This window comes from Sceloporus occidentalis, unplaced genomic scaffold (assembly GCF_023333645.1).
Source record: "Sceloporus occidentalis isolate IW3139 unplaced genomic scaffold, rSceOcc1.0.p SCAF_5, whole genome shotgun sequence".
Taxonomy (NCBI): domain Eukaryota; kingdom Metazoa; phylum Chordata; class Lepidosauria; order Squamata; family Phrynosomatidae; genus Sceloporus; species Sceloporus occidentalis.
In genome coordinates, this window is record NW_028316985.1 from 41,300,269 (window position 1) to 41,313,273 (window position 13,005).

The 13,005-nt window shown below is 39.1% G+C and overlaps 2 protein-coding genes across 8 annotated transcripts in view; both read right to left on the minus strand.

Moving 5' to 3' along the window:
- The window catches only part of LOC149312058 (anoctamin-4), a 186,539-nt gene that overhangs the window by 123,011 nt on the left and 50,523 nt on the right, over positions 1–13,005 (minus strand). For 5 of the 6 annotated variants that reach the window (XR_016281224.1, XM_089523859.1, XM_089523858.1 and 2 more), the window contains exon 3: positions 11,522–11,632. The exons of the other annotated variant lie outside the window; for it this stretch is intronic. Coding sequence is in view for 4 of the 5 variants with exons in the window: in XM_089523859.1 (XP_089379985.1) it covers positions 11,522–11,632 (111 nt within the window). In the remaining variant the exon portion in view is untranslated. The remainder of the gene's footprint in view (positions 1–11,521; positions 11,633–13,005) is intronic. 6 annotated transcript variants of the gene reach the window in all.
- On the minus strand, positions 1,390–6,428 carry LOC149312059 (uncharacterized). 2 transcript variants are annotated; one of them, XM_089526784.1, is made up of 4 exons: positions 6,052–6,428; positions 4,854–5,010; positions 4,533–4,724; positions 1,390–2,096 (listed from the first exon to the last, which is right to left on the minus strand). In XM_089526784.1, exons 1-4 carry the CDS (start codon positions 6,181–6,183, stop codon positions 1,582–1,584), a joined length of 996 nt encoding a protein of 331 aa, XP_089382910.1. In that variant the 5' UTR covers positions 6,184–6,428; the 3' UTR covers positions 1,390–1,581. The 2 variants fall into 2 exon arrangements, with proteins under 2 accessions (XP_089382910.1, XP_089382909.1); XM_089526783.1 differs by lacking the exon at positions 6,052–6,428 and having other exon boundaries at positions 4,854–5,799.

A 13,005-nucleotide genomic window follows, 5' to 3' on the forward strand; every position in this document is an offset into this window, starting at 1 on the left:
CTTTGGATAGGGCTCACAGTGACTGCACTACCTCAAAGCCATGTCTGTACTAGATGGTGGATTTCTTGATGTGATCACACTGTTCCTATTCTACCTCAAGTGATATGTAATGTTGCAATTAAAGCCACACTTGTGTAGCACTTTGGATAGTTAACACAGTAACAAATGTAAGATATGTAGCAATTTAAGCAACACTTGTGTAGCACTTTACATTGTTCACACATTGACAAAAGTACTTCTATGCCAAGTGAATGTATAAAAGAACTACTGCACTTTGTGTACCATACCTTTTTTTTCTATAAAAAGATTTTCGTTAGATACAGTGCTATAAATCCAAGATTTGTGGAGCACTTTGCATAGTGCACACACAGTGACTGAACTACCTCTATGCCAATGTAACTTCTACATATGTCTATCAAAGATGATACCTTTCTTAAGCTCATCACAGATTGGCATTGTCTGGTTGAGACCAGTCAAAAACCTTGATTCTACATAAATGATCAGATCATTAACTGCTGCTATGAAAGGTACAGATAAGGAACATGCTGCTTACAGCCAATTGAATTTTAAAAAGCACTAGTGCACTTTGTGTGGCACACATTTTGTCAAGGGCAAGCCATTAGTAAGTACCAGTGCTACAACAGTAATAATTGTGGAGCACTAATTTGCATAGTACACACACTGACATCACTACCTTTATGCCAAGCCAATGTTTACATATGGCTACCAGAGGTAGTAGAATACCCTCTTCTCATTAAACATTGGCAATTTGTTGAAAAAGCATATGTTCAACAGCAAGGCTGTTACTTTTTCACTTTGCTATAACTGTACGGTTTCTAGATCACTTTGCATAGTGCACACAATGACAGCACTACCTCTATGCCAAGCCATTGTTTACATATGTCTACATATGTTTATATATGTTTACATATATATTTATGTATATATACATATATGTGTGTGTACATATGTTTACATAGGTGGTAGATTATTTTGTTATGATCATACTGTGTCAATGTGTGTTAAACACATTTTACTACGTTACATGTTATTCCTATAACGGTAATATATGTTGAATACCATTATGTACAACATTCTATGTTAATCTCAGGTAAAGACATGTCACATACCTCTATATGTCTTCTTAACACTATATCAGAGGTTTGACAGGGTAAATCATGACAAGAATTTGAAGTCAACATATGCACTTTTCTATACAATGAAGTGTTGATACAACCATGTTACCAATACAAATGTATATAATTTTTCCTTTTTAAAAACTGTTAGTGATGAAGTTTTGTAATAAAGTTAATAATATTTTCCTGTCAAATTTTTACCAACATTGTGATTTATTTCTAATGCATTACAAATAGTACAACAGTGTTCTCTACATCCAAATTAATTTGCTTAAACTAAAGTCTTCACTAAAACAAACATAATACATCAAAATCCTGCAGCAGAAAAGAATAGAGCAAACACATAGCACAAAACCAATTCAACTATCTATGCATTACCATTTATTACAGCTAAAATCCTAAAATTTCTGACATGCAGTAACTAATCGTACTGTTATTTCTTTAATCATGGAGAAAAAGGTACAGGCTTCTTTATTACTCTTGGGGCCCGGAACTTTCTAGAAATATCCAAGGCAACACTTGGACCGGGGTTGACTGGTTGCTCTTCTGAACACTGTGAGGTTTTGTTTTCTTTTGCGCATGCATCTAATTCATTTGTTGGAAGACATTGTTCTTCACATTGTACATTATCAGCAACCTTTCTCTTCACACGCCTAACAACCCTGACTGGTTTTGACTGTCTCATTGCACACTCCTCCTTGTATGTATTTGTAAACTCTTTTAAAACACCTATTAACTCCTTGAAATTAGACCTTGTTTCTTCTAGATACAACTTTTTCCATTGCATTTCTTCCTTAAAATGATCATTACTGTTTTCCACTAGAGTCTCCACATTTTTCCTTGAGGTTACCATCAATTCACGACCCAACAATTCATAATTTGCTTTTCCAGATTTTTTCCTAATTAAAGCAAGCCTCTCCGAGGGGGTGAGTGATGCAATTTGTCTTGCAGAGTAAGTTTCTGAAAGTATAAAATATGAAAAATATTTGTAAGTTTCTTGCATTTTTAAAAATTCTTAAATTTAAAAATTATTTAAAATATCATTACATATATAACATTGTTGAATATTACAAAATTACATTCAGATAAGAATTTGTTAATTCATTTATGAATATGATTTATAGAAGCTAACATTTATTTTTTTGTTAAAAATCCCCCACCCCAAGTCAGAGAGGAAGAGCAGAAATAATTATGCTGGCTGCAGAATTCAGCCATGTAGTTCAGGCCTGGGAAGTGGTGGGGGTTTGTGCATATCAATAATGTCCCTTGCATAGGAGGTAGAGGAGAGGTACATCTGCATTTGAAATGCCAGCCCACATCTCCCTCCCTCCCTCTTTAAGGAATCATGTTCCTCTAGTTCCAATCCCAGCCTGGCTGGCTATTAAACAAAGGAAAATGACATTTTCCTCTGTCCACATATCTCCCCCCCTTCCCATTGCTGGAGAGGAAAGGGGAACAATGAACAGAAAGGCCTTCACCAGCGACACCTCTGTCCAGTCACATACTCTCAGCCTCAGCCACTGCTGGCTGCAGAATTCAGCCATGTAGTTCAGGCCTGGGAAGTGGTGGGGGTTTGTGCATATCAATAATGTCCCTTGCATAGGAGGTAGAGGAGAGGTACATCTGCATTTGAAATGCCAGCCCACATCTCCCTCCCTCCCTCTTTAAGGAATCATGTTCCTCTAGTTCCAATCCCAGCCTGGCTGGCTATTAAACAAAGGAAAATGACATTTTCCTCTGTCCACATATCTCCCCCCCTTCCCATTGCTGGAGAGGAAAGGGGAACAATGAACAGAAAGGCCTTCACCAGCGACACCTCTGTCCAGTCACATACTCTCAGCCTCAGCCACTGCTGGCTGCAGAATTCAGCCATGTAGTTCAGGCCTGGGAAGTGGTGGGGGTTTGTGCATATCAATAATGTCCCTTGCATAGGAGGTAGAGGAGAGGTACATCTGCATTTGAAATGCCAGCCCACATCTCCCTCCCTCCCTCTTTAAGGAATCATGTTCCTCTAGTTCCAATCCCAGCCTGGCTGGCTATTAAACAAAGGAAAATGACATTTTCCTCTGTCCACATATCTCCCCCCCTTCCCATTGCTGGAGAGGAAAGGGGAACAATGAACAGAAAGGCCTTCACCAGCGACACCTCTGTCCAGTCACATACTCTCAGCCTCAGCCACTGCTGGCTGCAGAATTCAGCCATGTAGTTCAGGCCTGGGAAGTGGTGGGGGTTTGTGCATATCAATAATGTCCCTTGCATAGGAGGTAGAGGAGAGGTACATCTGCATTTGAAATGCCAGCCCACATCTCCCTCCCTCCCTCTTTAAGGAATCATGTTCCTCTAGTTCCAATCCCAGCCTGGCTGGCTATTAAACAAAGGAAAATGACATTTTCCTCTGTCCACATATCTCCCCCCCTTCCCATTGCTGGAGAGGAAAGGGGAACAATGAACAGAAAGGCCTTCACCAGCGACACCTCTGTCCAGTCACATACTCTCAGCCTCAGCCACTGCTGGCTGCAGAATTCAGCCATGTAGTTCAGGCCTGGGAAGTGGTGGGGGTTTGTGCATATCAATAATGTCCCTTGCATAGGAGGTAGAGGAGAGGTACATCTGCATTTGAAATGCCAGCCCACATCTCCCTCCCTCCCTCTTTAAGGAATCATGTTCCTCTAGTTCCAATCCCAGCCTGGCTGGCTATTAAACAAAGGAAAATGACATTTTCCTCTGTCCACATATCTCCCCCCCCTTCCCATTGCTGGAGAGGAAAGGGGAACAATGAACAGAAAGGCCTTCACCAGCGACACCTCTGTCCAGTCACATACTCTCAGCCTCAGCCACTGCTGGCTGCAGAATTCAGCCATGTAGTTCAGGCCTGGGAAGTGGTGGGGGTTTGTGCATATCAATAATGTCCCTTGCATAGGAGGTAGAGGAGAGGTACATCTGCATTTGAAATGCCAGCCCACATCTCCCTCCCTCCCTCTTTAAGGAATCATGTTCCTCTAGTTCCAATCCCAGCCTGGCTGGCTATTAAACAAAGGAAAATGACATTTTCCTCTGTCCACATATCTCCCCCCCTTCCCATTGCTGGAGAGGAAAGGGGAACAATGAACAGAAAGGCCTTCACCAGCGACACCTCTGTCCAGTCACATACTCTCAGCCTCAGCCACTGCTGGCTGCAAAGCCATGTTCCTCTCTGACCACATATCTCCCCCCTCCACATTGCAGGAGAGGAATGGGAGAAATAAAAAGGAAGGCCATTGTAATGACCTTTCTGTAGAATGTTATTCAGTGTTGTTGGGGGGTGGGGAAGAATGTGGCCATACAATGCTGCTGGGCTAATGAGACAAAATTAAATGTGGAATGTAAGGGGTTTGGAAGGGTATGAAATGGACTAACCGCTTGGTTGAACAGGCTGTAGATTCGGAAATTCTGGTTCATCTGGCTCCACATCACCAGAAATTGCCTGTTCAGGGACGCACTCTCCCATTGGCACCGTATCATCTTGCTCAGAGTCAATTACAGTCATGTCTTCATCTCTTTCTTCCTGTACTGAAGTCAAGTTCAAAACAAAGTGTTCTTGAACAGCATCTGCAGAATTAAAAAGGGTTGGTGGTACAGTAATTTCTGAAACGGCTTTGCAACATATATTATTGCAAACATCTTGAAATTTGTACTCGCCAATACATAGGATGTTTTAATTTTTTGCAATAATCTTACCTTGAGTAAATAGATCCTCAGATGACACATCAGGTGTTGAGCTAAGAGGTTGCGTGTTGGGTGGCATTTCTGTAGGGTTGGTTTTTTTCTCAAACCTTAAAGCATTTCCCCCTGCTGCTCTTTTCGCTTCAATGCTAGCGTCTCCAGCAAAGACGTCCTGTAGTTCATGGAAAAATGGAAAATCAATAGCTCCCATCCCACTGGTTTTTGACATCTGAAGAGATTTCTTAAAACCGCGTTTCAGCGATTTCGCCTTCGTTCTGCATTCCGAAGCAGAACGATTAAATCCATGTTTACGTAGTTGAGACGCAATTTTTTCATACACACAGATGTTCCTGTGGTTTTTGCTAAGTTGCATCTGCACTGTCTCTTCTCCCCAAATAGCAATCAAACATCTAGTCTCTTCTACTTTCCAGCTAGCGCCCCTTCCTCCAACTTGTGTTCTTTCTTCCATAGCTAAATTAGTTTCAGGGTAGCCAAAATGAGGCTGGAACAAGCACAAGTTGTCTTCACCTCACCTCAAAAGTGATTTCAAAAATGGCTCTGGAAGTTGTAGGCGGAAATGGGGGAGGGAGCAAGGCAGTAAAGGTGCTAATTTCTCACCTTTGAAGCACTGCAGCAATGTGTCCCCATGGCAACGAGAAGTAGCCCTTTCCCGTCATTTGTTATGCCAGCCAGGCATGGACCAAGGATGCTGGAAACAGATACCCATCCCCCGCTGCCCACCGCTACTGCTTGCTACTCCCCCTAAAGGCTTGTCTTGTAATACCAGCAAAACAAAATTTCTTAACCCCCCCAAACCAAACCTTCTTCAGGCCTCAGTTACAAATAGAATTGAACTGGCCAAGCAAATAATATGAAAACCCTCCACCTACAGCTTAACTTTCCACCCTCTACCGTCCTCAGTAACACTAAAATAAAACATCATCCAAAAAAAGTATCATGATTGATGGTTACTATTACTAGGTAGCACAGCGGAAATTTATGACTTCAGAAACAAATAAATGTAATATTAGCATCACACAGCATAGGGGGGGAAAAAAAGCCGGCAAGCGCCTGTCAGAGAAGGGCCAGCTGAGCTCCGTTTGACATATGCAGCAGGCGCTTAGTTAACAGGGGATCCAGGCGCTTGAACGATTCAGGGAACGAGCGCCTCTGGCAAAAATAAAATATTAAAAAAATTAAAACGAGTCCTTACCTTTCTTTTCTGCAACAAGATCAAGGCTTGAGCAACGGACAAAGGAAAGATGGCGGCGGTCACGACGGATGGGGACAGAAAGGGCAACTCCCCCAGGGACAGCCCCCATCGCGGTCCGCTCCTCCCATCCATCTAACACGAATCCACGGCTGTCGTTCCTATTTAAATACTCCGGTTCCTAACTCGAATCAATGGAAAACTGTAGGTTGGACCCTAGTGTTTTTTTAACACGCGTTAAATGAGGAAGAATCGATTTAAAATTTTATCCCGCTCTACGATTCGATTTCTAATGGGGACGAATGCGGGTTGCTCTAGAACCGTTCTAGGTATAAATCGAATCCTAATAGGAACGGCACTCCTTGAATTCGATTCAGAACGCGGGGTTTCACCTAATGGGAACATCCCGTTTGATTTGTCCTTTGCTCACCAGGAACTGTTCACTCCGCTTTTGATTTTCAGTTTGCTGCTTGTTTGCTTCACTTCCTTTAGCTATTGGTTTTGGTCATCTTCCCTAGATTTCCTCTCTTGTCTCACCTACCTGCACAACAGTTTGCAAACCTGACCCTAGCCAATCTGACATTTCCTCACAATTCCTTTTCACCTCCAACTAACCCCTCTTGTTTCTTCTGCCTTCTTCCTCATGCTTTATATATCTTTCCTTTCATAAAAGCTCTATTTTCTCAACCCATTACCTGCTTTATACCTTTTATTGATTACTCTTGTCTCTGGGCTTCTTGTTGCTTGGCTTCTGTACCTTACAAACACTTTCCAGACCTCAGCCTTCCCATGTCCAGAGTTTTATGTAGAGTTTAAATCCACATCAAAGTAACAACTTTGTACTTTCTCTTTCATTGTTTTTTCTTCACTCAGTTCACAAACACAGAGGAAAGGACATATCTGCTAATGTCTGGCTCTGCCAAGGGCTTGTTTACACCAAACAATTTAATGTACTAAAGAACCAGATATACTGTTAGAATGATTAGCTGCATCTCAGCAACCAAGACAGTTTTACAGTTGCCAATTTTCAGATGTCCCGTGACAGACCAGTTTCTACTTGTAATCTGCATATGACGGCGACATTATCAATGCCTCCTTTCTCTTTAAATCCAGCATTTCTGGCTTTAAATTAATGCCTCATTCCAGTAATGGAGCGGTTGAAAGCAAACAAAATGAAGTTTAACTCATCCAAGATACAGGTATGCTTGGTCAATCAAAAGGCAGACAACATAACAGAGATTTGGCATGTGCTGAATGGAATTACCATACTCTTGAGAATTCGGGTTTGCCATTTGGATAGAATTTTAGATTCAGCCAAGCATCTGGATGTCCATGTTTTAGGAGTTCATAATTTCACCCATTCCTAAAAAACATTGGATCTGGCCTTAGTGGCACATGTCATTGCATCCTCTTTGGACTATAACAACACACTATACATGGAACTACCTTTGGAAAGTGCCCAGAAATGTCATCTTTCCCAGAGAACAGCCAACTTGTTGACCAGAGCCATTTATATGAATTACTGTTACATGCCTTCCTTGCTACAGCACCTTCACTGGCTGGCTGCTATCTTCATCTTATGATAAATCCAACTTTCACATGTGTACACTTGCAGCATAAGGTACAGGGACACACATTAATGTCAGGTAAACATTTAGTCCTAGTAGTTCATCTGAAGGTCTTGTTCTACTATAAAGAAATTGGCAAAACGTCTGTCCCCACGCATCTATTGAGAACACTTAATAACAACATTAGTCTACAATATAAAAGTGGTTGTAGCACAAAATCCATAATTTGCACTAGTAAATATTTTCTACATGGATTAAAAACAGTACGTCTCTGCTGTTATGTTATAACACCAGACATGTTTTTAGAAAACCTGGTTATGTTTTGTTTTCTTTAGCTTTTCTTTTTCTTTTTTCCTTAACAAAAATAAACATATAAACATAAACATTTAAAATAACTGAAAATAATCATTGTACATATACATTTTCTTCCATTCATAACCTGCTTCCACATACATTGGCTTCCATCCTAGCAGTCTTTGGGATTCGTTTATACAGTTATACTGTCCCTTATATTCATAAACTGATACTATCATAAATTTTCTAAAAACATTTACATATTAGAAATATATAGATTAAATGTCTTAAACGTCTTTAGTCTATAAATCCAATAGTTGTAAGCTCCTCCCATATATTATTTAGGTAAATCATAACACATTCCCAATCATTTTTAAATCTTTCTAGACTTTTCCCTTTTAGGAAGCAAGTTAATTTGTCCATTTCTGAAGTATCAATTAGTAATTTCGTTAACCAGTCCTGAACTGTTGGTACGCTGTTATTTTTCCAAATTTGAGCATATACCATCCTAGCTGTCACCATCATATAAAAAAAAACATCATATAAAAATATTTTTGCACTATTATTGTTAATTTCCTCATCTATCATCTCTAGCATATAAATTTCAGGTATCATTTGAATTTTAAATTTTAAGATTTTCTCAGTCATTAGATGAATTATAATTTCCAATAATTTTTCTCTTTTACACATATCCACCAACAATAATAAAAAGTTCTTATTTCTTTCTCATGTTTCCAACATTTATTTCCTGTTTTTTGTACATTTTGATAATTTATTCAGCATAGGATACCATATGAAATGCATTTTATAGAGATTGTCTTGTATATTTTGGCAAGAAGTATATATCATTACTGTCTTCCATACGTTTACCCAGTTGTTTAATTCAACAGTACATTCAAAATTCTGGGTTCACTTTATCATCAAATGTTTTACAATTTCATCTTCTGTATCCCATCGTACAGTGGGCCTTGAGCATCCACTGGGGTTTGATTCCAGGATCCTCTGTGGATACCAAAATTCATGGATGCTCAAGTCTTATTAAATACAAGTAAAAATGTGTCCCTTATATAAAATGACAAAAATCAAGGTTTGCATTTTGGAATTTATATTTTTTAAAAATATTTAAAAGCCAAGGATGCTTGAATCTGTGGATAAGGAATCTGTAGATACAGAGGGCTGACTGTAAAAGTATTCTGTATAATTTAAGTACAGTAATATCTCTTGTTTCTCTGTAATAAGTATTTTTTCTAAATCTGTCATTCCTTCTTCTATACCATTTAAATGTATTCCAATTTTCGTCTTCTCTTTCAGTTGCCTATATAGCAGCCAATGACACTTTGGATATCACCACATGAAACATGTTTAAGAAAGAAAATATCATGGATGATAAATGGCTTGCTTTTGTTCGAAAGGTTTCTTTGTGCTGTTGGTGGTAACTAGTTCACCCATTCCACTGCACTGAATCCGTATATTAAAATCTCTAAATGCTGTTGACTATAAAGAGCATGAAAAATACTTTAAAGATTATTAATACTATATTAGAAGTAATTCATTCAGTAGGGAAGGAAATGCAAAGAAAAAGCCAAAGGCTTTTTCGATTTTAAGTGCAAGTCAAGAGTACACCCCATGTTGTAGTGAAGAAGAACCTTAAATGGAATTGTAAACTGAAGTTAGCTCTCTAAGGTAAGATTGAGGGCAAGAGAGACAGTTGAAATTTGCTTACTAATATACTGAACAGTGAAATATTATTATTATTATTAAACTTTATTTCTAGAGCGCTGTAATTATACATTATAAATATGATGTTTTCAATTCTACTTGAATTATGCAACAGCCCATGCAGCTCTGTAGTATTTAGGAAGGGGTGTGTGTTCCTTTCATAGAAATGTTTGATTGCCAGTTGGCATGGTGGACTGCATATGATTGGGATGTATGTGAATTTCATTTCACTTTAGTTTCTACCAAATTTGATTAATTTCAAACATTTGAATGTTAAAAAGTAAGAGAAAACAGCATTGTGGCTCAGAGGTTAAGACGCTGACTCTGATGATTGCAAGATCGGCAGGTTGGCAGTTTGAGGCCCAAGTGCTGCATGACGGAGTGAGCTCCCATCACTAGTCTGAGCTTCTGCCAACCTAGCAGTTCAAAAGCATGAAAAAGTGCAAATAGATAAATAGGTACCACTTTGAGGGGAAGGTAACAGTGTTCTGTGCAGTCATGTTGGCCATGTGATTACAGAGTCATCTTTGACAACGCTGGCTCTTCGGCTTAGTAATGGAGATGAGCACTGCCCCCTACAGACAGACACAACTGGACAACCTTGTCAAAGGGGAACAATACCTTTGGCTTTTTATGTTAAAACCAACCAACTTACCCTAGCATGCAGGAGAAGGACTGACTGCATTAGAGACATGCAGGTTTTTGCACAATTATTGACCTGAGCAGAAATCTTATGCTGACCACCAAAACATTTTTTTTGCTTCAAATTAATGCCATGTTATTATTTTTAATGAAAATTTGTAAATTTTTAACTTTGCAGTTCATTGTGTAAACAAAGGGTTTTTTTTTAAATCAAGAGAATCACTCATTTCCAAGATCCTTCTCTTTTCCTAGCAAACGTCTTGAAACTGACTTCATGAGCACCATTCAGCAAAATTAACATTTTAATTAAAAACCCAATGTCAACATAGCCATAAGAAATGTACAAAGAGCCTAAAGTAAAATAAAATGTGAAAAGTTGATGTACTCCAGCACAATACTTACAATATATTTATACTATCTATAAAGTAATTTTTACACTCCATGTTTCTATTCAAAAAAGAAAACTGCAGAATTTCTCTACCAAATCTACAGAAATTCAGAAAAATAGGTTGTTCAAGTTATTAATGCAGATTTCCCTAACAAAAAATGGTAGCCAACATTTTCTGATACATACAGTTTTTCACATTTACATCTGTAGCTTCACTGACTGGAATATACTATCTTAAAATCATTATCAGTATGCACAAGGATCTTGTAATACCTTAGAGACTAATTGAGCAAAACATGTTGTAGCATAGGTTTTTGTTGATTTTGTCTGCTTCCCAGTGTCTATAAAAGACTGTGCTATGTCTTTTGTTCAATTAGGCCCAAAACAGATGGCTACTTCGGGGGCATGGTGTGCAGAAAATGCACACCCCAGACATGGCCAGAAGCTGTCCCAAGGCTGCCTAAGGCAGTTTGAAGCCACTGGAAAAAGGAGTGGTTAAAGTTTTCTCTTTGCCAGTGGCTTGTTTGGACCATGGTGGTGGCCCACTTTCAGAGTGGTCTGTGAGGTCACCACAGTCCCCAGCCACTTATGGGGTGATTGTGGGCAGAGCAGCCAGAAGCTGCTCTATCATGCTTGTCTGCTTTGCCGCTTAGTCTAAAATGTGCTACAAGATACCTTTACACACTGATATTCCATTCTAACACAGTTATGTCTGAATTCAAAATTATTGTGTTCACTAAACCCATTTATCTACATCACTCTTGTAATTCTATTTTCTTGCTCATCAGTTTTATCAGGTGTTGATTCACCTCTACTGGTATAGCTACAATATTGAAAACTTGAGATCCACAGAATAACTTACTTTCTTGTATTGCATTAAGAATTTCTGAAAAGTCCACATCTCTCTTCTGAGCATCAGGCCTTATTGGTATTTGTGTTTCCAGTTGATGACCTTGATAATGCTCTCTTCCTTCTAAAGAAATTGAAGAGGTTGGTGGAGTTTGCAATTGTTTAATAGTGACTCCAGCAAAGATGGGTAGGAAGGAAACAGTGGATGCAACTGCTGGCTGTCTAGAATTATTATTTCTGTGAAGATATATTCATGAAAGAACATATTCTTTAAAGTACAATCCTTTACCAGCCTGCTTTGAGTCCCGTCCCCCAACAAATGTTCATTTAGGTCAGTGGTTCCGAACCTGTGGGTCGGGACCCCTTTGGGGGTCGAATGACCCTTTCATGGGGGTAGCCGAAGACAATTGGAAAACACCTATTTAATTACAGTTATGAAGTAGCAACAAAAATAATTTCATGGATTTGGGTCACCACAACATGAGGAACTGTATTAAAGAGTCACAGCATTAGGAAGGTTGGGAACCACTGATTTAGGTATTTCCTTCCATTGAAATGCAAATAGTAGTTTCAGAGAGGGCAGTTTTTGCATGGGGAAAAAAGTTAATTTTTTCCTGTCACTATGCCCCATGAATCTAGGTACAAATCCACTCTAGCTTCTCCATAGCTACTATTTGCACGATAAAAGAAGAAAACTTGTCCATGAATTGCCTTCACAAAATTAGACTGACTTTGGTCCTTAACAGCAATGCAACCCTTAATATGAGGTTGGAGAACGTGCACATGTTGTTGGACTGTATCACCTATCATCCGTTTCGATTGGCTAGGACACAGGGGATATACAATCTAACAAATTCTGGATGATTTGGATTTTATCATTCCAGCTTAAATTAAAAAGCCAGGTGAGTGAATTTAATCCAGTTTTGTCCTGAAATCAGTGAAACGGCTGAAGATACTGTCAGGACAGTAGCACCTGCCTTTGATTGTTACAACTCTATTAAGCATTCTGTGTTAAATGTTTTCTAGGAGTCGCCTGTGAATGCTAACCACTGAAAAATAACATACAATAGAATTTACATTTATTTTCTATTTGTGCAAAGCTTTGGTATTGTCACACCTAAAATAATTAGGGAAATTAAGAGAAATGGACCAGCATGTGTGTGTTTGGATCTTATAGCCTGAAAGACACAGAAATATCATTGTGCTTTCAAAAAAACAGGCAAGTGCATGTACAGACATGCACATGACGGCACATGTTCTTTTCCGGTCTTTACTCTTTCTCTTCTCCACCTTTGCTGGTGCCTTTTCTCCTTGCTCAGGTCCAGAATGCCCCTTTTTCATTCTCTGTCTTTCTTTTAAATTTAAAAAATATCAGATGTACTATGGAAGAAATCGCAGTCGTATCCAGCATCTAAATTCTTGCAGAGAGTTTTTAGGCAACCCTTGGGCCTGGAGGAACTCTAAGGAAATCGAAGTCAGACTTCATCTGTTATAGTT